General features: G+C 40.2%; 1 protein-coding gene across 6 annotated transcripts in view; it reads right to left on the bottom strand.

Annotated features, from left to right (window-relative positions):
• Positions 1-26010, bottom strand: part of TFPI (tissue factor pathway inhibitor) — a 61310-nt gene extending 35300 nt beyond the window's left edge. For 3 of the 6 annotated variants that reach the window (XM_050916442.1, XM_050916448.1, XM_050916446.1), the window contains exons 1-2: positions 13782-13914; positions 4564-4764 (exon numbers count right to left, since the gene is read on the bottom strand). In XM_050916442.1, coding sequence (XP_050772399.1) covers positions 4564-4764; positions 13782-13914 — 334 coding nt within the window. Of the gene's footprint in view, positions 1-4563; positions 4765-13781; positions 13915-23916; positions 23937-25690 lie in introns of those variants that run through there. The other 3 variants (XM_050916444.1, XM_050916443.1, XM_050916445.1) reach the window with 3 other exon arrangements.
• Positions 26011-27517: the final 1507 nt, after the last annotated feature.

Raw genomic sequence — 27517 nt, 5'->3', positions numbered from 1 at the left:
CCCCGAACCCCCGAGCAAGCAGGTCTCCTTCCCTGCGGTTTGCAGGGTGGTTCGGGGAACGCGAGAGCAAACCGGGAAAGGAGACCAGCTTCGCCGCGGTTTGCTCTCGCGTTCCCCGAACAAGCAGGTCTCCTTCCCTGCGGTTTGCAGGGTGGTTCGGGGAACGCGAGAGCAAACCGCGGCGAAGCTGGTCTCCTTTCCCGGTTTGCTCTCTCGTTCCCCGAACCCCCGAGCAAGCAGGTCTCCTTCCCTGCGGTTTGCAGGGTGGTTCGGGGAACGCGAGAGCAAACAGCGGCGAAGCTGGTCTCCCTTCCCGGTTTGCTCTCGCGTTCCCCGAACCCCCCTTGAAGCCGCCCAACAGCGCTGCAGTGTGGCCACATCTAACACCACTTGCAGCGCTGGTTGCTGTAAGTGTGGCCACTCTGCAGCGCTGGCCCTATACAGCTGTACTAATACAGCTGTAACAACCAGCGCTGCAAAATTGTAGATGTAGACATGGCCTAAGTGTTAAACTTTCTACCTTTATTTCCCTACCTGTAACAAAGAGACAATAGAATATTTATTTATGGTACCTAGCTCTTGGGAGGATTAGTTAACGTTCACAAACTATGAGGAGAAGCACTATGTACAGTAAGTGCTAAGTATCAGCAAGAAACATTTTAGTACTTGATGTGACCTGCACACCTGCTCCCTTAACTCTTCTCCCCTCTATGTCATTCTGACACTTTGAGGGAAAATAGGCACGTTAAGAAGCTGTTTAGGATTGGGCTAGTGACATGGCTCTTGGTCAGGGGTGGGCAAACTTTTTGGCTAGAGGGCAGGCTATGAATGCTCACGAATCTGGGGGTTGGGGTGCGGGAGGGGCTGAAGGCTCCTGCTTGGGTGAGGGCTCTGTGGTGGATTCAGAAATGAGGAGTTCAGTGTGCAGGAAGGGGCTCCAGGCTGGGGCACAAGGCTGGGGTGTGGGGGCTCCAGCTGGGGGTGTGGGCTCTGGGGATGAGGGTTTGGGGTATAGGAGGGGACTCTGGGCTGGGATCAAGGCATTCAGAGGGCAGGAGGGGGATCAAGGCTGGGGCAGGGTGCTGGGGTATGGGAGGGGGTCGGGGCATGGAAGAGGTTCAGGGGTGTAGGCTCCAAGCAGCACTTACCTCAAACAGCTTCCAGAAGAGCGGCATGTTCCCCCTCCAGCTCCTATGCAGAGGCATGGTCAGGTGGGTCTGTATGCTGCCCTGTCTGCAGACACTGTCCCTACAGCTCCTATTGGTCGTGGTGCCCCGATCCCACTCCCCTACTGAAGCACCAGACCCTGCTCCCCGGCGGGTGCTCGAGGGCTGGATTAAAATGTCTGAAGGAATGGATGTGGCCTCCAGGCCATAGTTTGCCCACCCCTGCTCTTGGCAGTTTTTATTTGGACACAGATTTTTTCTGGGACTCCCCTGAGACACATTTAGGATGTAATCTAGAGCCCACAGAAATCAAGGGAAAGACTCTCGTTGACTTCACTGGGCTTTGGGTCAAGCCTTAGTGACAGACTCCGAATTGATAGACATGATGGAGGAGAAAACAGATTGCCTTTTATATCTAGCCTGTTACACAGACAGAGCACAATGCTGTGAACTGCGTTGTCTTAAAGCTGCAGTATGTCTGGGTCAGAACAGCAGGAAAGGGTTTTTTGAATTCTTATTGTAAACTCCTAGTTTCTAAATGATTTTCCAGAATTAAATATTTTATTTCATGAGATACAAAAATTTGCCAAGCATGAAGATGATACATACTGTTCCCAGGAGGTCAATTTTTATCTTGCAATTCTGGCCTGATGCCTAGAGTACATCAGCATATTTCCAGAGCTATGAGGAGGCCTGTTACAGGGGCATGCTTTGAACATGGTGAGGACAAACAGAATGACACTTACTGACATTTGCACAGAAACCTATCAGAAGGGTCCTCAGATTGCTTCACAAAAAGTCAAGACAGCTTAGTTATGAATCTATCTCAAACGATATCTCATTGCTCAGCCTAGGAATAACTTAATCCCTTATGTCAGTGGGTCTCCTGGGCCCATTACTATTGAATACCATATTTTGCCATTGGGCTACAGAGGGTTTGTGACTGAAAAGTGATTTCTGTTGAAGACACAGGATTAGATGAATCCTTGAATCTGAGTTCAAAAAACAAAAACTTTTTACAGTATTGAAAATTACTGGAATTCTTCAGGCTGTTTTCACTCACTCCCCAGAGACCTCTGGCCTTCAGCTTCCACCCACTGCTCCTCCTGCACTTCACAACCGTTTCCCCAACCCCTCTCTGGCTCCCTCCTGAATCTACATGACATCTTCCATCTGTCTCCAAACTAATCAAAATCCATATCTGGTATCCAAAGGAACTTGGAAGAGCATGCCTAGTGATGTGATGAGTCCACATTCATGAGGGGGCAGTAGCTTTCTGATTTAAGAGCATCCCTCACTCGGCACTAGTGAGGCCACTGGAGTATTGTGTCCAGTTTGGGGCCTCTCACTACAGAAAGAATGTGGACAGATTGGAGAGAGTCCAGCGGAGGGGCCTGGGTCACATGGCTTATGAGGTGAAGGTGATGGAACTGGGCTTATTTAGTCTGCAGAAGAGAAGAGTGAGAGATTTGATAGCAGCCTTCAACTACCTGAAGGGGGGTTCCAAAGAGGATGGAGCTAGACTGTTCTCAGTGGTACCAGATGGCAGAACAAGGAGCAATAGTCTCAAGTTGCAGTGGGGGAGATCTAGGTTGGATATTAGGAAAAACTATTTCACTAGGAGGGTGATGAAGCACTGGAATGGGCCACCTAGGGAGGTGGTAAAATCTCCATGCTTAGAGGCTTTTAAGGCCCGGCTTGACAGAGCCCTGCCTGGAATGATTTAGTTGGAGTTGGTCCTGCTTTGAGCTGGGGGTTGGACTAGATGACCTAGACGTCTCTTCCAACCCTGCTCTTCTATGATTCTATGACTATAGCACTTCTGAAGGCTGATTTCACACTTTATGATTATTATTTAACAGAAAGCTTGGTGTTCCCTGAATACTCAAACTCATATTCTATATAAAATGTCATTATCAACTCTTCTACAGAATAGTAATCTGGCATTGTTTTCTCAAAGGTCTTTTTCATATAAGTTTTGCTTTTGAAATACTCAAGTTAAGTTGCTATAACTATAATAAAGGCGATCTAGTCTTATTACAAAATGCATCTAACTAGCCAAACATTCCTCTAATAGATCCTCCTTACACAATATCCAGTTTCAGTATCAAGTTCAGACAAAGCAATACGTCCCAACCACAAATTGCTGACATCTATGAGAGATAAACAAGGAAACAGGAGATATACCACCTTCACATCAAAATGACTTTGTGATTGATATGAGATTTTAATATGCTGTATGAGAAATTTTCCTAATTATGCCAAATTTACAGTATAATTTGTAAAGGTATGGACACCTACAGGCCCTTTGGAAGTGAGCAGGATGTTTAAGTGTTCAGTTCTTACAAAAAAAAATCAAGCCATTCAATTTCCCTCCCTCTTCAATACCAGAGTAAACACTATCCACATTTCGTCCAGATTGACGGCATAACTGTACGTTTGGCATCTTAAATGTGTATCTTGGTATGATCCTATTATTTTGTTTCTACCAGTTAGCTGATGAAGCCTCATTCAGACTGTAAAACTTAGCAATTTACAGGCACTACAGAGAAACAATGATTAAGGATATTATCTGTGAGCATTACTGATTATTTCTGCCCTTTTGCCAAGTAGCTGTGGCAAATGTCTGAGGTCTTGCAGATTGTCTTCTCAGTGTAGGAGAAGCTGGAGATGTGAGTCTGGGTATATTTTAAGAATAACTTTATTTACACCAGTCCCGGAACAGAAGGGTTTATCAGCATCCAGACGATCCCTTCTTTCAGCAGTGTCAGCCTGACATTCAGGGAGCCTCAAGAAATGATTTTACACAACAACCTTTACCCAGAACCTTGCAGAAAAAAACCTTCACACCACATCTTCCCAAGACAGAAGATTTGCTCACACTAAGAGTGTGTCTACACTGTAATCACAGAGTGTAATTACTGCTTGAATAGGCATACCCAAACTAGCTTTATTCTAGCTATCTCAGGTCCCAGAGCAGTGAAGTCGTGGCAGTGCGCACTGTATAAACCTAACTGGAACCCTGAATAATTGCTAGCCTGCATCAAAGCATGTGCACTGCTGCAGCTTCATTGCTCCAGGACTAGCGTTTAGCTAGATTAAAGCTAGTTTGAGTACATCTGCTTGAGATGTAATCACACCCTGGGACACCACACCTATAGACATACTCTCCAAAAAAGAATTTGGATGACTATGTAGCAGCCCCACCTGGTGACCCCTGTTATAACAGTATTATTGTGATTATTATTATTATTGATATAGCCCCTACAGGCAGAAGGCCCCATTGTTCTGGGAAAGAAACAAGAGATGGCCCCTAGCCCTAAGAACTCACAATCTAGATATAAGACACCATAAGAATATAAAGGACAGGCAGGAGGACAGGAGAAAGGATACTGACCTGATACCACACACATCTCCTGACATTCTTCTAGTGTTAAGAAGTTGTTCTTATTGCCATGGCATCCACCGTATTCAAACATGTCACACTGGCGGGTTTGAATGTTGAAGTAATACCTTGTATATATTGCTTTACATTCACCGCCATCTGCCTTCAAAGCACAGATTGAATTTCCGAGCTTCAGTGGTGGTAAAGCAGCACCTATGATGGTGGGGAGAAAGGTAGTATGATACTAAGTGTTGTGAAGTTAGTTTGGGAATTTAGCAATATATCTTCAACGGGATTAGAGATTTAAACACTGGCCCAGATTACAGCTCTGACCCCGAGACCATTTTACCTTTGCTCTGTCCCTTGCCCTTGCTCCTGCACTCTTTGAAAGGCATGGCATAATATTTGGCCCTTGATGTTTTGTACAGCTTTAATATATGCTTATAAAAAAATAAGATCATCTGTATCAGAATCCCAGTTCTAGAAGTGGAACTCTGATTGATGAGGGATTTCTATATTCTATCAAAACAGCTCAAATTTTAGAACATAAGAAGGACCACACTGGGTCAGAACAATGGTCCGTCTAGCTCAGTATCCTGTCTTCTGACAGTGGCTGGTGCCAGATATTTCAGAGGGAATGAACAGAACAGGGCATTAGAGAGTCATCCATCCACTGTCATCCACTCCTAACTTCTGGCAAACAGAGACTAGCGACACTCAGAGCATGGGGTTGCATCTCTGATCATCCCGGCTAATAGCTACTGGTTGACCTATCCATGAACTTATATAGTTCTTTTTTTGAACCCCATTATAATTTTGGCCTTCATGACATCCCTGGCAATGAGTTCCACAGGTTGAGTGTGTGTTGTGTGAATGAGTACTTCCTTTTGTTTGTTTTAAATTTTCTACCTATTAATTTAATTGGATGATCCATAGTTCTTGTGTTATAGTCTGCATACAGGTTTAAGACTAAACATCTACAACTAGACAGTTGAAAACTGTTTTGATGACAGTTTTTCAATCAAAATATTTTTGACTGAATCATTTTTTTTGTCAAATTACATAGATTTTGATGAAATTTTATTCTGAACACAGCTGGAAAAGTTATTCTGAAAATGTCACAAAAAGTTGTTTCACTATTTTCCTAGTGGTAAGTTTCAAAGGTGTTCCTTTGACTTTTTGTTTTGAAATTTATTTTATTTTATATATTAAAGTAAAAAGAAAGAAAAATGGTCAAAATAAAAAATTATTTCAGTTGACCCCAAATTAAAATCATTTTGGAATTTTGTTTTGCATTTTTAAATTTTGTTGTGTGTATGTGTGTGTGTGTGTGTGTGGGGGGGTGTCTTTTCATCTCAATTTGAAAATAAATTGAAATCTCACTTTTTTTTTTCAGAATAGAACATCCATTTCCTGACCCACTCTAGTTAAACCGCCCAGTTCCCCTTAGATGACCCTTGGATTTAACCACTTTTTTTCCTCTAGGTAAAATAGAACTTGCCATTTGAGTAAAAAAATGCCTGCCTCTCAGAGGAAGTAGATATTTGGGTCTAGAGTGAAGCTTATAAACTAGAGTTGTATGTTGTTGTGTTTTGTTTGTTTGTTTGTTTTTTGTTTTTTTTTAAACACACACTGCACTGCATTGGAACTTAGGCAAAATTTCTCCTCAGCTACTGATGCAAAGGTTATTGAGTAGCTGCTACAATGTGCACTTCTTGGGACCTGCAGGAAGAATTCTGGTTTCTGTGAAAGAGTCACAGGGTAACCCAAAGAGTGAAATGTGCGCTTTGTTCAGTGCCTGGGGAACTCAAATCTGCTATCCAACCATCCTACCAGGTAACTAGCACTCTCAGGGTACTAGCAGGGAGCAGTCCCTATGTCACCCAATGGACAGCAACCAGCCCCTGTGAAGAGGGTGCAAGGTAAGGAGAAGGCTCCTCCCCCTCTCCCCCTCTTCTCTTCCACCCAAAAAATATTGGGCACAGTTGAGCCTTTGTAGTTTTTTCTATTTAGATCTCTTAGGTGTTAATGCTATTAAATAATTAGGATGACACCATACACCCAGACAAATGCTGCTGGAAATGAGCTAGAATGAGTAGGAAACTAGCACTGAAATAGAGGGCAGCCTTTGAACAAACAAAACCAGAACGGTCCTCCAGAGGGCAGCACCATTCTATTAAATCACACACGCTACTAAGTCATAAATCTATTCATTGCAACTCATAGGACTGCACAAACACTCTATTTTTTAAACTTTATTAAGAAGTAAATCTGTAAAATCATTAAGGTGTGCACAACTTCAGAATATTTAGATTAAAGTAAATTGACTTGAGTTGAAAAGCTGAAATCTATGCCTTTTAATATGCAATATAGCTTGATAGTACTGACATATTAACTATAGCAGAAATCTTGTTAGCTAGACTGTACTGCTGAGACTGTATGGGGATGTTACTGTAGTTGAAGATCCAGTTAAGCACCCCTGTGGATGAAGCTCTTTCACTGTTTACATTATACGTGCACCCTTTTTTCCCTTCTAGGGTTGTAAAAGTTTTAGAGGTATATGCATGTGTTTTTATTGAAAGCCAGGCTGACAGCACTTCAAACTCAAGCCTTCCACTTACCCATAGAACACACACAAAATAGAATATGGTAGTGCAAGATTTTCCTCACCAAAATTAGTCAGAGTGAGGGCATAGGTTATTCTCCTTATGCCATTTAAAGCATTGAGCTCTCTTAAGACTGCCCACAAGGATACCCATGCAATGGCTCAGGGGACAAGGCGAGAAAGAAAGGGGACAGGAACTCACATCACATCACAACTGACACTAAGTAGAATTTGAGTGCCCAGTCTCAATTGAGAAGCTAATGCGGCCTGGTCCCTCCAGTCCCTCTAAGACACTGAACTGCCCAATCACTTCTAGTGCCTCCAAGTCAGGCTAAAGACACAATGGTAAAAACTCTGCATTGCTGTTGGCCAACCTGTGCCTATTCTCTGATATTTATTTTTTAATTTGCAAAAATGGCCTAATCAAAAAAAAAAAACCTTTAAAGGCCAGATTTATGCTGATTTACTCTAGCTGAGACTCTACTCACTTAAATGGAACTATATAAATTGCAGGGAAAGGACTAATTTCCAATATTGTTAATATCATAACTTCATGGCCTTTAAATGAACCATTTAAAAATTAATGTCTTCTATGATGAGAACACGAGAGACTGTAAAGGACTTAATCAGATTTTATATTCCTAAAACAGGTAGCTAGGCAACAAAATCTGGATCTAAGTGCCTAATTTTAGTCACTTCCATTTGAAAATTGTCTCTAAAGGTTTGTATCTCAGTTTCCTCCTCTATAGGATATTTATAGGTTTTTCTATCACAAAATGCTGATTCACTGAAATCTGCACCTTCCATAGGAATGATTCTGTCAAAATTCTGATGGAAACTAGGTAGGTTTTCAATGGAAACCTGCTTGTCAGGCAAGTTTCTGAGGAAAACATGTCTGGTTTGCTGCCAACTTGCCTGAACCTCACAGGTCTGTGGCTCCTAAGCAGCTTGGTCTCCTCGGCTTTCCAGGTCCAAGCCGCAGGCCAGGGGGGCTGCTGAAGAGTCAGGGTTCCAGAGATTTCCTGGTCTCTGCCAGGTGGGCCACCTCACAGTCAGGGCTTCCAAACATCCTGGCTACGGGGCAGCCTAGAAGCCTAGGGAGCCTCAGTTCCTTGTTCAGCTCTGTCATTTAGTCCTTTTCAAAAGGCAATTTTGGAATTCCCATGCCACAGGAAATGTCTCAATTTCATTTTTTATTCTATTTTGCAAACAATTTTATTGTTGTTGAAATTTTGGAACTTCCCACAAAGTGGGATTCCCAGTGTCCAGCCAGGTCCAGATATTTACCTACTTCAAACTGGTGTTGTGAGGGTCAACTCATACTGGTTGAAGGTGTGCTGAGATCCTTAGATAAAAGGTATCATATCAAAGTGTTAGTGATCCTTTCTTCTCAGAATATCCATGAAAACTCAAGCCTCTAAAATGAATCTAAGTCAGTGGGGCATGAAAAGAGGGCATAAAAACCTTTTGTGCTTCCCAGACTCAAGAGGTCCAGACACATTGCTACATCAACACATTTAGCATCCTACATGTTGTCACATCTATGCCATATGATACTGTCTCCATCTTATTAAGCCAAATTACAAGGCAGAATGAGCATGTAAATTTAATCATAGACCATATGATGAGGACGAATAAATTACTATCTAAGAGGAGGTTTGCTGCTCAGTGAATGAGAAGAATAATCTGTCTCAGCGACTAGCTATTTTCCAATCAAAACCACAGAAACAAATGACTGTGTTACTTCCCAAAGCCTTTCCTCAGTTTACAATGGGAATGACACTGGAACTACTGTTGTAACATTGTTGTAGGACTGCAAATGTGTGTATTGTACATGCCTGTTCTACACTGTCTCAAGCTGTGGACACATTTATTTTCTTAAGAATTATAGTATCAATATATACTCAAGAAAATGTGCACTGTTGAAGTCACAAAAGGCCAAATTCTCCCTTTTTGTACAAAGGCCAAGTAAATAAACTGTATGAAAAAGGGTTTTCTGTGGGATTCAGAAGATTGGAACCATTCCACCAGTCTCTGGAGCATTAGTAGAGCTGTTTCTCATTGTTTTAAACTCAGCAGTCTCATTTCTTTTAGTTGATTTGGAATTAGCTTTATTTTCCCAGCAATAATGAAGAGTTCTAAAATGGATGAGAGTTTGGCCAGTGGATCTGTATGGGCACAGATCCACCTTTACCCATTTCACACTTACAGGATAAGGCATTTGCCTAGCACTGCTCTGTTGATTACAGGTGCTGCAGATCCGCCTTTATACACAGTCTTCTGCTCCCTTCACAGTTGAATTATACTGATTCTGCTCCAATTTGGTCCCTACATTCTGGTGGTGTGCCTAGAATTTACACCTCTCCTTGAGGACTAATCTTAGGAAGAAAATAAATTAAGCATCCATATAATATGCCAACCCAAGAGAGTTTCAGAAGAAAAGTCTGTAAAATCATCCCAGAAGTATATATACCCATAACCCAGGAATATTCTGTTTGATGCACTAGAGATCAGAATTTGATCCAATTTCTCAGAAAACAGTTTCAGAAGAAAAGTCTGTAAAGTCATCCCAGAGGTATATATACCCATAACCCAGGAATATTCTGTTTGATGCACTAGAGATCAGAATTTGATCCAATTTCTCAGAAAACATTGCTTTAAGGAATGCTTACAGCTGAGCTTTTGGGTATAGGGTCCATGTACAGTGGCTACCATTTAAAAAGTCTGTATTTATCAACAGTTTCATCAGAGTGTTATGTCAGAGGCCTAATATAACATCTTTATAATTCTGTTAGTAGGTCATCTTGTAGCTTGAGGCATGTAAAACCCAGGTTTACGTGAACAGACAAGAAATATTGATAAAGGTTGGTCAGCACAGTTGAAAACCACACTTTTTTTTCCTGGGTAGATATACCCAAAGAGCCCAGCGTGACTTTTAGATCTTGAGTTGAATATTCAGGGCTAATGGTTAAAAAACCAACAACCATCATTTACTTACCAAATGATAGACTCAATACCAAAATCATGGAGACAATAAATATAAGATCCATAATGGCATTGTTACAAACTCACATTTCAGAGCCGAACTACACTTTAACTCAGCTTTGAAAATAAAACCTAGGGATCCAATCATCTGCATTAGAAATATTTTACACAGAAATATTTCAGAGCTTGCATGTGCAGTGCTTTCTCTTCTGTTTGCTGAAGTTACTTATTTCACTCCACCCCAGGCATCTTTCAGTAGTTATTCTTATTTGTAAAGATATAAGCTTTCTCATAAATGCTTTTTTTCTTTGATAAGTATTATCAATACCAAGCAGCTTGTCAATGATGAAAAAGGGGTTTCTTTTTCTCTCTCTCTGTCAGTTTCATTTGACGACTTACCACCCACACACTGCTAAGAGCCTTTCTTACCAGGATATCTGAATCCTCAGACTGTCACATTAATTCTTGATAAACTTTCACATCATAATAACAACACATTTGAATGTCAGTGACTCATTTGTTTTAAACTTCAGATCAAATAAAGGGCACCCAGCCACAAGTGGTATCATGGGACACTTTACGCAACATGGAAACAGTTATGTAACAGGTTGGCATTTTCTGTAACTTTTTGATACCCTTATTCTTGTAATTATTTATTATTTGAGCACTGACACTGATCTCAGCACCATGCAGAACATATTGGAACACTCTTTATCCTGCTGAGCTTCCAGTTCTCAAACATCCGTAATTTAAACAACACGGGGGAGGGGGGTTTGATACAGTCTCTTTTACTCAAAAGGATCCCAGAGCATGATTTTACATGTTCTTTGGGTTTAAGAACCACTTTATCCACCACAGAAATAGAACCTAGGGTGGATTTCTGGAGTGACACATGGGAGCTGTTTAGCAGCAATCAACACCACTCTACAACTGCTTAGGATAGGAAGTAAACACCATAAGTGAAATTCTGCCCTGAACGAAGTCAATCAGAGTTTTGCTGTTGACTACAATGGGACCAGGATTTCATTCCACATCTAAGAAAATTGCAGGAGGAATTTTAGGTAGGAAAAACCTATTTATAGAATAGGAATTTGGTGAGAACATCAGACAGCAGCCCTCCTTTTACAAAAAGTGCTATGGAGTCCTTCATGGATGCAAGAGGACTTGGTTTCATATCTCAAAGACTAACTTTTTTTGATTTCGAATCTGGATCCAAGATGTGGGAATGCTCAACATAATGAGTTCATGACTGGTTTTCAAGTTATTGGTTGTGAAAGAATCACAGACTTGAGAAGGGGCTTGAGTTTTCAGTTGTGCTTAAAAGCAAAAACAAGCAGTAAGCTGTAAGCACTGTGCTTTGTTGTTCATGACCCTTCCCTCCCACCCCCAAGAAGATCGTGAAGCTTAGTCTACTAGGCTTTTTAGTTTAGTAATTGAACTAGAAATTGAAATGGTCTGTGCAACAATTTATCAAGGCTGTTGAAATTGTAATAAGAAACAAGAGTTTCACAAGCTATTAGGAAGCAATGAGTTTGTCAAAAGAAAATGTTTGTACTGTACAGTATAGAAAGGATGCATGTTATGAAATCATGTCAGCTTTTGCAAAAAAGGGAGTTTATTTTTAGACTTCAAGGCAGAGAGGTAAATGTAAGGGCAAATTTCTCCAGAATGACCCAACCTGATTATGAAAGGAGGGAATTTATTTGGTGCAGAGCTAGGATGTTATTTTCAAATTTGATGACACTGATTAAAATAAAATCTGACTACACTGACTATATTTCTATTGTAGCTAATGACTATGCAGAATTAATACTTTTATCTCATGAACATTGGTGTGGGTGATGACTGTTCATCCTGGGCTAGATATTCCCTCCCTGATGCTACAGCTATAAAGCCCATCCTGAGCCTATAGAGTGCTAATCCTATTCTGATATCCTCCCAATCACTTAGTGGCTGCCACCTTGTCATAAACAGATAGTTAAGGGTTAACAAACAGGGACCCCAAACACCTGACCAGAGGACCAATCAGAAGACAAGATACTTTCAAATCTCATGGGACGGAAGCCTTTGTTTGTGGGTTTTGGGTTTGGCTTTGTTCTCTCTGGGTCCTGGACGGGACTAGAAGTGCAACCAGGTTTCTGCCAATCTCCCTGCTACAGTCTCTTATCTATTCAGAATTGTGAGTAAGAAAAGGCGATCATAGTCTTTTGTTTTTTTGTTTCATTTGCATATGTGTACTTGCTGGAAGTAGCTTAAATTGTGTTTCTGCTGGAGAAAGTTTCTTTCTATTGTTTATAAGTTGAAAGACCCTGTCACTGTTTACCATCTAAAGTGCAGAGATAGATAAACCTTTTACTTTTTTCTTTCTTTCTTATTAAAAGTTTTGCTTTTAAGACTTGTTTAATTTTTTTCTCCTAGTTAAGGTTCAAGGGAATTGGTGGGGAGAAGGGAAGGATAAATTTTCTCTTTGTGTTATATTCATGCAGCTTGTATTGCCTCTGGGTGAGGGGGAAGGTAACACTCCTCTCGGTGTGGTGATTCAAAAAGTTGAATCAGGTGATCTCCTAGTGTTCCCAGGGGGGGAAGGAGCTGGGAGGAAGAAGGGAGGAGGGAGGGAATGGCTTATTTCCCTTTGTTGTGAGACTCAAGGAATCTGGGTCTTGGGGTCCCCTGGGAAGGTTTTGGGGGGACCAGAGGGGCCCAACCTATTGAGAATTAGGTAATCTGGTGTGAATGCCTGCTTACAGATGCGTTTATATGCCCATTACTGCCATGTCACCATAGGCCAGGATTTGCCTTGTATTGATGTTGTCATACTGTGTTCTGAATGGCTTAGAGAAAAAGACCTGTTACATTTTGAAAACTGCATCAAAATTTTTAAAACATGGCCTCTTAGTTTTTCCCACAAAGCTAATGTCACATGCAGTTAATACATTTGCCTGTGCACATGTAGTAACTGTGTATCTAAAATGGGCATGCCTAGAAAAAACTGATGTGCCTGAGTAAGGGGTAGTCTTTAGTTGCACTGTAAGAGGAATAACTCTTGAAAAGAAGAGCGATTCTGTGAGCTCCTGTTTTTTGGAGGGAAGGAGAGTGGTGTATCCCCACCCACTACCAGAGCCATCATATTCCTTCCCCTGGTACATGTGGAGAGTACAGCCATGATTCCGCCTACTCCCCAAACACGCAAGGAACAATCCTTACTCCCTGCCCAATTGCATAGGACACATTCACAGTATAGCTCTTATGGAGTGATGTTAGCAGCTGGCATGGGGTTTATTTGGAATTGTAGCGTTTCAAAAGGGTTGGGAGACAGTCCAGAAGCTGTAGCTTGGAAAGAGCTTCACAATTGGTTTACACACACACACACACACACACACACACACACACACACACACACACACACACACACTCTACTTCACAAGATCTGACATTTTTATGCCACATTCTTAGTATCTCACTGCAAGGGCTACAGTCCAATACATTATTTAGGACTGCTCTTTGCTCAGATAAGGTCCAGTTCTGCTTCCACTGAGTTCAATAGGAAAGCCCTCTGGACTTTAGTGGTGAAGGTTAAGGTCCATGATTCTTGTTTCATGCAATTTCAGATGGCGAAAGAGTTAAACTTGTAAACTCTTACCTGGAATGTCCTGGTCGTCTTCTCCATCTTTTGAGTCTGCAGTCACATGCCATGGGACACAGCCCAACAACAGGAGTAAGGTAGTAACTAAGAAACAGCCTCTCTTCATTTCTTTCATCTTTCTGAATAACATACAAATACAATAAATACTTAATAAAGTTTCCTGAGAAACAATGCTGTTCAAAAGAATATGAAAAAAAAATCCTGATCCACAAGATTTTGAACAGTATAATATACTTTTACATATATGACTAAGTACACTGTAGCTCATGTGAGATATACGTGCATGTGTGTGTGTGAGAGAGAGTGTGTGTGTGTGTGTATATGTGAGAGTGAGAGAGAGAGAGAGAGAGATATGTGTAAAGAAAACATAGGTCTAGATTCTCAGCTGTGCTCTGCAAGGGATCAGGTTCAGTTCTCTGATTCTGAGATCCCATCCTCAGCACAGATTAGAAACACAATTAAGAGTCACCAAGCAGTTACATTTATTTTAAGATACGATTTAAGGCATATCCCAGAGCATGGATTTCTTTAGATGCGGCATTTCAGTTTCCAAAGCCAACTTCAGTTTAACTCCTTAAAGAAGATTTACATTGTACAAGTGATCAACTAAATTGATTGCACAACAACTAGGATTCTATCTGAAAATATATCTATCTATACATATATATTTAAAACAAAATATGATTAATTTAAGTTCATTGGCCATATTTTCTGCTGGTAAAATTCCACTGAAGAAAATAGTGTTATGCCTGCAGAGAATTTGGCCCTATATATTTTGAGAAAAGTCATTCACATAATTTATCACCACAAGCTACTAAAGCTCCTTTTCTAGAATTCTGCAAGCAAAAATGGTATTTGTAAGTATGAGTGATAAAGAATGAAGGGGTGTGCATGTAAATCTAGAGGCCACTTTTTGAAAATCTGACTTCTGGTGCCTACATTTGTTTTGTTTTACAGAAACAAAACACCTTCACGCTAATCAAAAATACCTTAATTGTTCCAGAATATTAAGTGGACAATGAGATCACTGAGAAAAATTGTGCACCCATCAATTACCCAATGCAGAGAGGGATTATCTGTATTGCAACACCCTTTAGAAGAATAGAGCATGCACTTTTCTTCATTGCAGGCAAGCTCTCAAATAAGTGCAAGGACTACATTTGTTCGTCGCCCCTCCATTACGCAACCAGAGATCATCTCACCTAACAATGTCTAGATACGGTGCTTTACAAATATAGCCAACGTCATTGTTGTGCTTTAGGGCTAGATACATCATGGGACTTAGGGGCCTAACTTCTGCTTTAGGTGCCTAGGTCCAACATATAGTCACCACTGAGATCTAGAATTGCCAATTTTGGTTGGATGTATTCTTGGAGATTTCATCATATGACAATATTTAATTAAAAATTAATCTTTAATTCCTGGAGATTCCAGGCCAATCCTGGAGGCTTGGTAACCCTACCAATATCCTCAAAAGCCTGCTCAGGTGCTGCCTAATCCTGTAGGTGCTTAAATTCCCCAGTTGCCTACATTTCTTCCAGGAAAGTCTCTTAGGCATCCAAGTTTTCTCTGATTGGTATGTGAAAAACCACCTACATCCCAATGCTGCCAAGTTGCTCAGCTATTTAACTTGCACCTAAGCCCCAGCAGAATTCTTACACAACCTGACAACCTCTCTCCTCACACTTCTTGTAAACTCAGATACAGAAGAAGAAGGGGCCTATTATCTCAATCCTGCCTGGCTTAGCTTGTTACATCAGATACATGGGAGGTGTCATTTTCTTTGGTTATATGAACATGGATTTATGAGAGGAATTTTGTCTCAGTCAGACTTTGGGCCAAACTTTTAGTTCACTAGAAAAATGAAAGCATTACTAGCTGTAACCTACATCTATCATTTCTATCTGACCAGGAAACATTAACACTTTTTTCCCCCTCACAACAGCCTTTGGAAACAGGGAATTATCACCACCACTTTACAGATGGAGAACAGAGGCATATGAGCCCAGATCCTCAAAAGTTAGGAATCTAAATATCTTTGAGGATCTGGGCCATAGAGATTAGTTTATTTGCAGTGGCCACACAGAAATCATGGCAGGGCCACAAACTGAACCCTGATCTTCAGTCCCCAGTCAGTGCCTTAATGACAAGAATATCATTCCTCTCCTGATAATTGACAAGTGATATTTTTTCCTTCTGTTTATTCAGTTTAATTCCAATCTCTGGCCTTTATATGTAAATGAAAGCAGAGATGAAATTCTGAAAACAAAAATCTAGTGAAAAAAAACATAGAGCACACAATGAGTATTAGAAGTAATTTGTAATGCATGAGCCATCCAAAATTCAATCTGGATCCAGTAGGGCTTAAAAGGTTTTTCCCACTGAAATTTTAATATTTCATGTGACTAGTGATGCTGAGGTATATCGTCATTCAATGTTTTCTATAAGAAATGAGATTTTGGGGATTGAGGGAATTGTTTTAACAGAAGAAAAACTACATTGTTAAAGTCTTTCATGGCTCCATTATATTTTTCTGCCAAACTAAAGATAGAAACACAGTTGCCTTTCACTTGTTTCATATGCTTCATTTCAGCTCTTGCCCCTGCCATTTAAAATAATCTATCCATATTATATTTTGGCAAGGTTTCAAGAAGTCGAAACTCATGTTGTGTTCAATAACATGATATGATTAGATTGTATTTCTAGAACCAGATTTCGAAAGGGTTAATTTCTGCTCAAGATATAATAATTGGTCTTTGGATGAAGCAAACTGATTTTTAATTAATAAAATAATTCTGAAAAATCATACAAACAGCAATGAAACTGAAGTTCTCGCCACATGTTGTCAAGAGAGTTTCCATGGTACTTTTCACAAAGGTAGTGTTTTATGTTCCCCTGCCAGGAGCAGCTCCAGGCACCAGCATGCTAAGTGCGTGCTTCGGGCGGCAAGCCACGGGGGACACTCTGCTGGTCGCCACGAGGGCGGCAGGCAGGTTGCCTTTGGCAGCATGCCTGCGGAGGGTCCACCGGTCCCGCGGCTTCGGCGGACCTCCCACAGGTGTGCCGCCGAATCCGCGGGACCGGGGACCTCCCGCAGGCAAGCCTCCGAAGGCAGCCTGCCTGCTGTGCTTGGGGTGGCAAAATACCTAGAGCTGCCCCTGTCCCCGGCCCAGTTGTCACTTATGCAAGTAGTCACTTTAGCTTCAGTTGGCTTACTCATGGGAGAAACGGATTTCAGGGTTGGACACAAAGTAAGAATATTATATCTTCCCAAACTCCAACTGATATTTTCATTAGATAAATATTATTATTTCCTTCCTGTCCCTAAATAGTAGCATTGCTAGCACTATTATAATGGCCCACATCATTATAATAGTCAGTATGTTCCATCCAGAGTTGAATGATCCATAGAAAGTTCCCCCACTGTCTCCATACTAGAGGAATTTCTTGTTATCTTGCTACAAGAATCTTCTGCACTTTCTCCAGAAAGAAGTTCTGTGGATTTCACCAACTACTGACTGACTTTCTGATGCCAAATGTTTTCAATTAATTCATTTCAATGTCATCAGCTGAATTTACTTGCATGTCTTACCTCACCCTGTCATCTGCATTAATCTTTCTGACTTGCCTTTCTAGACTCAGACTTTAAGGCCAGATAGGACTGTTACGCTCATATTTGTCTGACCTTTTTCACATTGCAGGACACAGAACCTCACCCATCCACTGCTGTAGTAGGCCCATAACCTCTGGCTGAGTTACTGACATCCTCTAAACTTGATTTAAAGACTTCAAGTTACAGAGAATCCATCTTTATTCTAATTCAAGTAATCTGTGCCTCATGATGCAGAGGAAGGTGAAAAACCTCCCAGGGTCTCTGCCAATCTGGCCTGGGGAAAAATTCCTTCCTGACCCAAACATGGCAATCAGTTAGACCCTAAGTATGTGGGCAAGACTCACCATCTAGACACCTGGGAAAGAATTCTCCATAGTAACTCAGTGTCCTGTTGTGGATGGCCCACAAAGCCCTTGTAGGCAATCTCATCATACCATCCCCTCCATAAACTCATCAAGCCCAGTCTTAAAACAAGCTAGGTGTTTTGCCCCTTTATCCTTTGTCTGTTACAAAATTCTTCCTCTTGCCTGTGTCCGTCACCATACATCCTGTTTTACCAATTTCTCTAATCTCACACCCTCCCTATAGAGATTATAGAGACACAACACACTATGCTTCAGGTTAATTCAAGACTGTCTTTAGCTCCTGTTTATATGGACCCATCATCTCCTGGTTATATGTTCCCTACTGAACACACCTAATAGCGGCGCTAATTGTTCATAACTAGCACCACACTCCCATCCTCAATTCAATCCTTCCAGATAAAAACTTAGTTTCTATAAAGCAGGTGGTTTTCAGCGTGTATATCATATCTGTATGTAGATAGATATATGTACACCCATATTTTATAATATTATGTATATTTTGTGGAACTGTTAAGGCATTCAGTTAACAGACCTAAATAACCATGTGATCTTATGATTGTAACCTTTGTTCTCCATTCCATTATTCTCACTGTTTGCTGCTTTAACTCACTGTATCATGTCTAAAATTAGACTGTAAGCACTTCTAGGCAATTTAAGTGTTTAATTAGTCTGTCGGGCATCCATCACATTTTTGGCACTATATTAATAAAAGTAAACATTGAACACAAGAGGTGCCAGGATAAAGGCCTGTGGAACTCTGCAGCTATGGGCTGTTGGAGAGACTGATCGGTTGCCTAGCAATTCCCCTTTGTGCTCTCTCTCTGAAAAGCGGAGACATTTCAAGATATTCCTTTCACTCCTTCCAGGTATTGTAATCAAGAAAGCAACAACTCATGATTCATGTTGCTGATATCAGCAATTGATATCCGGCCTGCTCAGCGGCCTCAGGAAATCACTGACCAAAGGCCACTGACACTGTGATTAATGCTGTTTCCATGTCACAGACTGGCCTGCTTGATGATTAAAAAAAACAACAACTGTTTATTAAGTGTTGCCTGGCCACTGCTTTCTCAAAATATTAAGTGAGACCATTAGCTGAAATGCTTGCTGCCAGGCATCTTTGCCTTTTGAGATCTAGAACATATTTAAGGGTTGCCAGCAGCATGTGCTTCCTTTGGGAAGTATTCGTGCTCTCCTGTCACCAAAGAGCTTAGACAGTCTCCAGTTTCTAATCAGCCAAGAAGGGCAAATGATCCATTTCCATCTTGAGTGACATTCACACAGTGCATGAAAAACAAATAAAAACCAAATCGACTCTGAGGAGGAGTTCAGGAGGACTGCCCGAATTTGCTTAAGCTTCGCTGTATGGATCTAATTCCCCATGTAATTCTATGAGATGCATAAGAATGATACATGTCCAAATAAAATAAAATGAGTTTGTATACAAATAATATAGCATCAAGATAGTGACACAAACCCGCAAAACCAGTTAAATGAGAAATACAACCAAATGATTCCCTTTAGTACCTAGCTCTAAAAGGTCTGGTTTGGGGTCAAATTCTGCCACCCTTATCCACAGTGACTGTGATGACTCAGAATGAGTAAGGGTGGCAAAATGTGCCCTTTGAGGTTTCCCAACTGCATCCGTTGTCTTTAGGATGTGGATGCATCTTATGATGCATTTTTCTTACCAGTGTTTTTCTTTGTATGTGTAGGTTTGTGGAGAAGGTCTATTTTATCTGAGGCTAGAGAAGCAGTTTTAGTGTATCACATTTATAATTCACTATTTGGTCAGAGGTCTAGACCACATTGTTTCAATAAAGAGTTCTGTACAAGGCATCCTGAACTGCTAGAAATATACAATTACATTCAGTATCTGAGTTAAGTCTGAATTGCAGTTTGTGGTTTACATTAGTACATTTTTTAAATCCATAACCAGGATTATTATATAGAGAGAAAGAGACACATTCTAAGTCAGCAATTATTTCGAGAGTGAGTGGAGAATAAATATTTGTCAGGGAATAAAGATAATGCCTGACCTGACATCATTTGAGCTGGGTAAAGAAGTAAAATCAATATCCAAATTAACTGGATTTTAGAATTCCTCAGTCTTTCATGAGTTCATCAGAAGTAGATATTCAGAGACATTTTGTACCATGTCTCACTTTTATGTTTTGAGGAGAATTTGGAATGAGAAAGATTTCTGAGTACTTTCAATCCCTGAATAGCCCCTATATTTTATTTAATGCCCCACTTTCCATGCTTATGGAGCCCTCCATACTGCTTCTCAAGATAATGTAGGCCTAATTCAAAACTCAGGTGGACCTTGGATCAGTCCCAAGTTTGCACCTGAACCCTCCCTATATACTGGGACTTATGGATTCCAATCCCTCAGGTTTAAATCTAGAATTCTGGTTTCCTATTCCAGAGATAGGAAATATATATCTTTTTGTTCTCAAAAAATGCTTAACCAGTTTTTGCTCAATCCTTCAAAACCCCCAAAAAGGTTTCATCCCAGGCTGAGAACAAACATTTTGTGTATTAAGCCAAAAAGGGAAACATTTGACCAAGTAATTAGCATTTGAAAATGACACTTTATAATAGCAACTTGTGTAACCGTAACTATATAACAAGAAGATATTCAGTTGAGGGAGTTTAAGAAGAAATTACTGCATTTGCACAAGGAACAAAAAATCTCAGTGAAACAGTTGCAGTCCTGTTCCCATCCCCCCTTGCCTCATTGAAAAGAGTATTTTATTGAAAATAGCCCTTACGAGATTGCCAATGTTTGGGTAGTTTCCCAAGAGGAAATTCAGCCTATATAATTGCACATCTGCCTCATTCTCAAGAACAAGTCAATACAGAATGCCCTTTATCTTCTTACTAAATTCCCCTACAGTCAAACATTCCTAGTATATTGCGTCATCTTGGGGGGAATGGGTGAAGGTTCTAACACTTACTGTCTGAGGCTCTTTTTGCAGTTTAGGAATTTCTCATATCAGATAAAAAGAAAAACAAAATCCAGTATCAAATTCAACTGCTGCTTAACAAACAAATGTAACTCTACAAAACCAAAAGTTTTACAAATGCTTGCTTAGTGTTCAATGGAGGCCTTAAGATTTAAGATTCAAGTGGAATTATTATTTTTAAGGTAGTATGTACAATAAAGCACAATTCAAAATGTATTATGTATGATCTTCTGCTCTGGGGATCAGAAGCAACTGGAGCATGTACAATTTTTGCCAGTTGCATGCCGGAGACTGAAAGGGATGGACTGAACATGAAGAGTGTATATTAGTGCTCTCTCCATTTACTTCCCCCAACCCCTGATCATACTTGGCCAGATTCAGGTATGCTCACTCCACCAGAGTAGCATCTTACTCCACATGTGGTCCCATTGACTTCGGGACAGGAATGATTCAATCATGCATCAGTGACAGCTTTTCTTTACATCAGAATATCAGGAATTTAAACTCAAGATCTTATTGGCCCATAGAGTTAGAAACAGGAACATTTTACTACTGGAAAAAGGAGACTCCAATTCTCCAGTGGGACCATGCCCTCTAGTAAGTCCCAAGATGACTGACTTTAAAGCCATGTCAGAAGGTAAGATAGGTTACTTCTAGAGTTCCCTCTGAGCTCTGTACAATGGAACTAAAGATAACTCTTGCATTTGACTTTACAGTTGGAGAGTTACAAACAGTAGTCCCAATAAACTTTAAAACTTTCTAGACCATTCCTAAAATGGGGTTTTCTGTGGCATAAGGTTATCTGATGGTCTAGGGTGGTATACAGGCCTTTTCAACACTGATTAGTGATAACCTACATAACATATACTTGTGAATAATAGCTATACCTGGTCCATGACCCTCCCTGCCTGAAGGTGGGGGAAAGTGAGTGGTAAAGAGGCAGCTGCAAGCCAAATGGGAACTTCCTTATGACAGGACTCCTAACTGTGAATTCCTTTATGATGAGAATCCCCAACTATCCCTATAAGGAGCTGTAAGTCCGATAGCCAGAGTGGCACAAAGGAGACAACCTGGGATCTGTCCCTTTATATTATGGTAATGGCTAGAAATAGCAGAAAACTTTCTCTACATTTGTAGGGATTTTGCTGAAAAAAAAAACCTAAACTTTTCTGACCACTTTTCAGGAATACAATTTTCACTACCTGCAGTGTTAGACCTTTTGAATATACTTATTTTGCTTTGTAGCCTGTTCTGCACTAATTTCTATAGTAACTAGCATTTAGCAGCAAACATTTTCTTCTGTCTGACTAAATGGAAAGAAAAATAAAAGGTGGTTCATATATTAGCAACTGACAGCGTTAGAAAAAAGCATCAAGTGACATTTCAGTGACCATGAAAGTGACTTATTCAAACTGATAGCACAGGAAATGGAAGAGGGGAAAAATGCAAAAGATATGGTAAATTCAGGAACTGTAAGACATAGGTTATGAAATTTTGTGCATAGTCTTAGGTTTTATTTAGTTCAGTTTAAAATTAAGGAAAAAATATCTAACTAGATAGCAATTCTGACTTAATTTAGTCCACTAGTTCCTTTGGTTAATTCACTGTGCTTAAAATATATATATAATTTCCCCCCATTTATACTAATCAGTAGGATCCCAAACTGGATTATGTCCCCATTCTCATCATTGAACTAACAAAAGCAGGGTTTTGCCTTGTGGTAGAAAAAGTATTTTGATCCACGCAGTACTTTTAAACAAATGATAGCACCATGTTTTTCTCACTGACACTGCTTTAAGGAAGAAGAAAACCAGGCCTACCATTTTTTAATCTGACAGCATCCCTACAAGACAAATATTTACTGAATGTAGCTTGATTTGGAAAAGCTAGGACTAGACAGTGGTTTCTGTTTGCACTCAATTAATATTTGAATGTTGAAATGCTGTTTCTCACACATCTGTTTCTTCTCCCTCTAAAAAATAAAAAGTGATTGAAACAAAGCAAGTCTAAACAAACCATGATATATATATTTCAGGAAGCAGTCAGAAGTTTTGCTTTTGACCTGATAATACCAACAACAATAAAAAAAGCACACACCAGAATTTATTTCTGAATCTAAAGTATGAAGGAAGAATGTCTGCTGGGTAAAATGTCCAATTTTTCTGTTTCACGTTCACCTCAGAAGATTGACTGGTCTTCCTGTTTTGATATGAAGCAACAATTACTGGACTGTAAACTGTGTGCCAATTATAAAATATCCTGCAATATCTTACAGGCCCTGAACCAACTCCAGGCCTGTGGCATGTAGGTACCCTGCATGTGTTAAGGAGGAAAGCAACTGTAAAGAGTCTCTTCTTTCATGGTGCACCTAAACAACACTGGGCAAGTACTACGACCGCCACTAGGCTCAAGACTCAGTGTTATGCCACAAGGCCAAGTCTTCAGCTGGCTAATCCTTTATTGCAGCTGACAACAGGGCCTTGTGGGCCAGAAGGAATCAACAGAAAATGATATTTTTTTCTGTTTTTGAGCCATTCTATAAAATTTAACAGAAAATAATATGCCCACTGTAGAATGGTTCAAGGACCCATAGAATGGAGATCATTCTTAGTTCAACTATATTTGTGGAGGTTCCATTTGAGCAGATCCTGCTATCAGGGTCTGCCCAACAAGCTGATGTTAAAGAGTGCATAGATAGGACAATTATCATCTCCCTATTGTCCATGCCAGACTACCCACTACTGCTTAAAGACTTAGCATCTTTAAATGAAAGAACTAAATGTCTTTGGGGGTTATGCGAGGTGCTTCTGTTTTTGTTATTTTTTCCTAGATTTTTGCATGAATTTTCAATAGAGCAATGCTGAAGATCTGTCCCCAACTTCCCCTTCCCCTGGAATCTGCACTAGTAAACATAAAAAATTAACATAAATAGCTGCTAGATTTTCAAGATTGTGATAAAAACACTAGAATTTTTAGAATACTAGCAATATTTCGAACATAGGAGCTTGGGAGGGATTTTAGCAGAAGGGTCTGAGGCCAATTTTATGGAAAGTCTTCTGCCTACACACTAAGGCCTGGGCTACACCAGGGTGGGAGGGGGGGAATTGATCTAAGACATGCTGCTTCAGCTATGAGAATAGCGTAGCTGAAGTCGACTTATCTTAGATCGACTTAGAATCGCTTACTATGCATCCTCGCAGCGCTGGATCAATGACTATGGCTCCCCATTGATTTTGCTTCTGCCTCTCCCCGAGCTGGAGTTCAGCAGTTGACGGGAGAGCAACCGGGGATCGATTAATCACGTCTACACTACATGTGATAAATCGATCCCTGATAGATTGATCGCTACCCGCCGATCCGGCGGGTAGTATATATGTTAGACAAGACTGTTCAGGTCAAATCTTCAGCTTTTGCAAGTGGACTTAGCTCCATTGACTTAAAAGTAGATATGGAAGTTTACACTAACCAACTTAGGATCAGGCCATCTACATACATTGATAAGGTTTACAGAATTTCAATACAAAGTTTCTGAAAGACACTGACTGCTTTAGATTACCAGATGTAAAGGATGTTTAAAAAATAATTCATTTTCCTCCAGGTTTGCTTTTCACTTTTCATTGTAGGCAGGGGACAGGCACCACCAATTTGGTCAACTTAATATACCCTTTATACTTAATATACTTTAAGATGAAATATTACATGGAACTGTCAAGTGGTTCCATTAGGGATAAACAATGATCCCCCCCTTAACATGTTAAAATTACTTGTTTGAAATCTTTACATTTGTTTCATTAGTTTAATGACTCTAAGATATAATATTCAGTTTTGTTGTGACCTTCAAGCTTTGTTACATAACATTATTAGGTGCTAGTTCTTGGCAATTCAGAAAGCATGCCCTTATTGTTCCTATCTATCCTACAGCTGAACTTCCTGCCTTCACGTCTGTCCATAAGACTTTCAGGAAGGACGGTTTATTTTACATTTTGCCAGAAGTACTTTTCTGACTAATTTAGAGAACTGAGTCACACTGACATTTTTCATATCTCTGTTCCCCCACCCCCGTCATTTTCTCCTTCGTCCATTTTCCCCTCACTGAACATTAGTGCTATGTATCCTTCTTCTCTTATATTCCGTATACCAAATCTAGCGTGTAGTTATTTAGATTTTGTCACTTGTTTTTAAATCCAATTAAATATCATTCTGCTTTCATTACAGAGTTATCATAAAAGAAGCTCAAGTTCATGCTGATCCGAAGTAGAATATTGCACAAATTATTTTTTGTTGCTTGTTCTATTTTTTCATTCAGTATGACAACAGTCATTACCTTGTTCATTGTTTAAATGATCTATGGACAAGACAGAGAAAATATTCTTTTGATTTTAATAATGAGTGAAATTGATTTATAGTTACATGAGATTTGTGTAATTCTGCTACAGCAGACAGAGCATTCTGCTGATTCTTAGAACTGTAATTGCCTCTAAAGGCATGGGCTCATAGGATTTGAAAACAATCTAGCTGATGGACCACAAAACTCTGCCTGAATAAATCTGCCTCTCTCGCTGGAGCTTCCACCGTATTCAGTTGAGTGCAAGCATTGTTTGAAAAGCATGAGACGTTTCATGACAAACTCTGGGTTCCTGATCTAAATTAGCATAAAATGTTTCACTGATGGTTTGGTTCTAAGCAGCCACTTCCAAGCTTGCCAAAATGCCCATATGCTGACAAGTTCACTACCAGCAAATAGTTCCTATTGTAAGAGCGCTTAGTCTCTTTAGGAAACAAAAATCTACATTTTTGCAATCCCTAAGTACTAGACTTTGCATCTGGACATCTGACTACAGTACCTAACACATGCTAAGGAAAAACCAACCAAATTTTGACATCCTTTGGGCAGAATTTCTTGTCTTCTTTCCCCAAAGAAAGTCTTTTGCAAAACAAAGACTTTTACAAAGTACTCACCAACCAAATTCCTGTAAGCAGTTCTTTTGAAAGAGAATTGGCGAATTCCTGAAGCCTGTTGAGCTTGCTTCTCTGCTATCAATTCTTGTTGAAGACAGGACTTGGGATTGGGGGAGATACAATGGGAAAAATGCAATCTGATCCTGCTATAATGCAGCTGTAGCAGCCTGCTGATTACACTGCCAGAGGTTGCTCCTCTGTTTGTTGTGAAGAGAGAGGGTTATTCTGGCTAAGATTCAATGAGATCAGCAGCAGTGGGGGAAGCTTCCTGTTTAGAGTGTTATGAGCTCGCCTGCGTTTTAGGGTAACTTTTCTAAATAGCACCAATCACGAAAGAAACATGCTTCCAGTATGAGGAAACTGGATAAGGGGGAAGTCTAAATGCTAGCTTAGTTTGTGTACACTTCAGTACATTGATGACAGTCCTCAAGTTGCTTCACTGTTTACTTCACAGAGATATGTTAAAACTTCCCATGTATTCTGCTTGCATCATATTTCCTTTATGTAATAAATAAAGTTCTGTTTAAGAGGAGAATGACTTATCCATTTTACACATAGAATTAGATTCAGCACAGGGTCTACATTGGCTTCTACTGTAGGCAACTATAACTTTCCCTCTGCTGAGGTGCCTTATGCGCACCCAGTACAGCCCCAAGAGCTGGGGGCACTGGCTTGAAGGGGGGCATGGCAAGGGATATGCAGATATGGCTCATCTCCTCAGCAAGGTCTGAGGATCAGGGTTCCTACGGAGCCCCTGGTTAAGTTAAAAGCTGTCCCATTGCTAGAAATATTGCCTGCCCTCCATTGTAGGCAATCCCCCAGCCCTATCTGAGTGGCAGTAGTCCTTGCTCACACAAGAGGTACAGGTAGGAATTCTCTTCACCAGCTTATAACTTCAAAGGTGATGTTCCCAGAATGTGGTACTTTTACATAAGGCCAAAATTTTCAAAAGCCACTAGTGAGTTTTAAGTTCCCAACTTTGGGTGCCCAACCTTAAACGTGGCCTGATTGTCAGATAATGCTGAACATCAACTCTCTGAAGATCTCAGCTTGAACTCTCAAAAATTGAGACACCCAAGATCACTAATCCATTTTTGAATCTCTTGACGTATAGGTTTACAATTTGGGTAAAAATATTGAATGAAACAAACTGAATCACAAGCCATGCTGCCTGATACTATTTTTCTTAATCTAGTAATCTTTACTTACCAAATCATCATGAAAGATTCAGAATAGCCCCCAAACCAGGCAAAACTGTCCTACTTTAGAGTATTATAAACCCCAAACTCAGATCAGTTTTGGAGGAACTATGCTAAGTTTTAGGCACAGAGGAAGGGTTTTATAGATCTGGATGGAAGTCAGACAAAATTTGCTAATTTCAGCTGAAATTAAAAATAAAATATTGATCCCCCACCATGTTCCAAACCTCTTTGAATTTCACTCAGCTTTGATCTGTAAATTCTAGCAGGTGTTTCTATGGAAGGGATCAGCCAGACACAATAGCTCCCTTGCCATACATTGGGGCCTAATCTTGTATACACTTACACACAACTTTTATTGTGCGTAGTTCCTTTGAAACCAATGGCTTTTCTCACATCAATAAGGTTATGCGTGTGAATATGTTTGTAGGGTCAAGACATCGGTTCAGTCACTTCAATGAAGATCCATAAACTTGAATGTTTATTTATCCCCATTACAGAAATTTTATTTATTTATTTATTTATGTTTTGTAGAAACCATATATAAACAACAATATTCTCAGGGATGCAGGGAGAACAATGTCTCTATTTTGATTAAAAATTGGCTGACTAACAAGAAGTTTGATAA

This window comes from Gopherus flavomarginatus, chromosome 10, assembly GCF_025201925.1.
Source record: "Gopherus flavomarginatus isolate rGopFla2 chromosome 10, rGopFla2.mat.asm, whole genome shotgun sequence".
Classification (NCBI taxonomy): Eukaryota; Metazoa; Chordata; order Testudines; family Testudinidae; genus Gopherus; species Gopherus flavomarginatus.
This window is presented reverse-complemented; position numbering and strand designations above follow the sequence as displayed.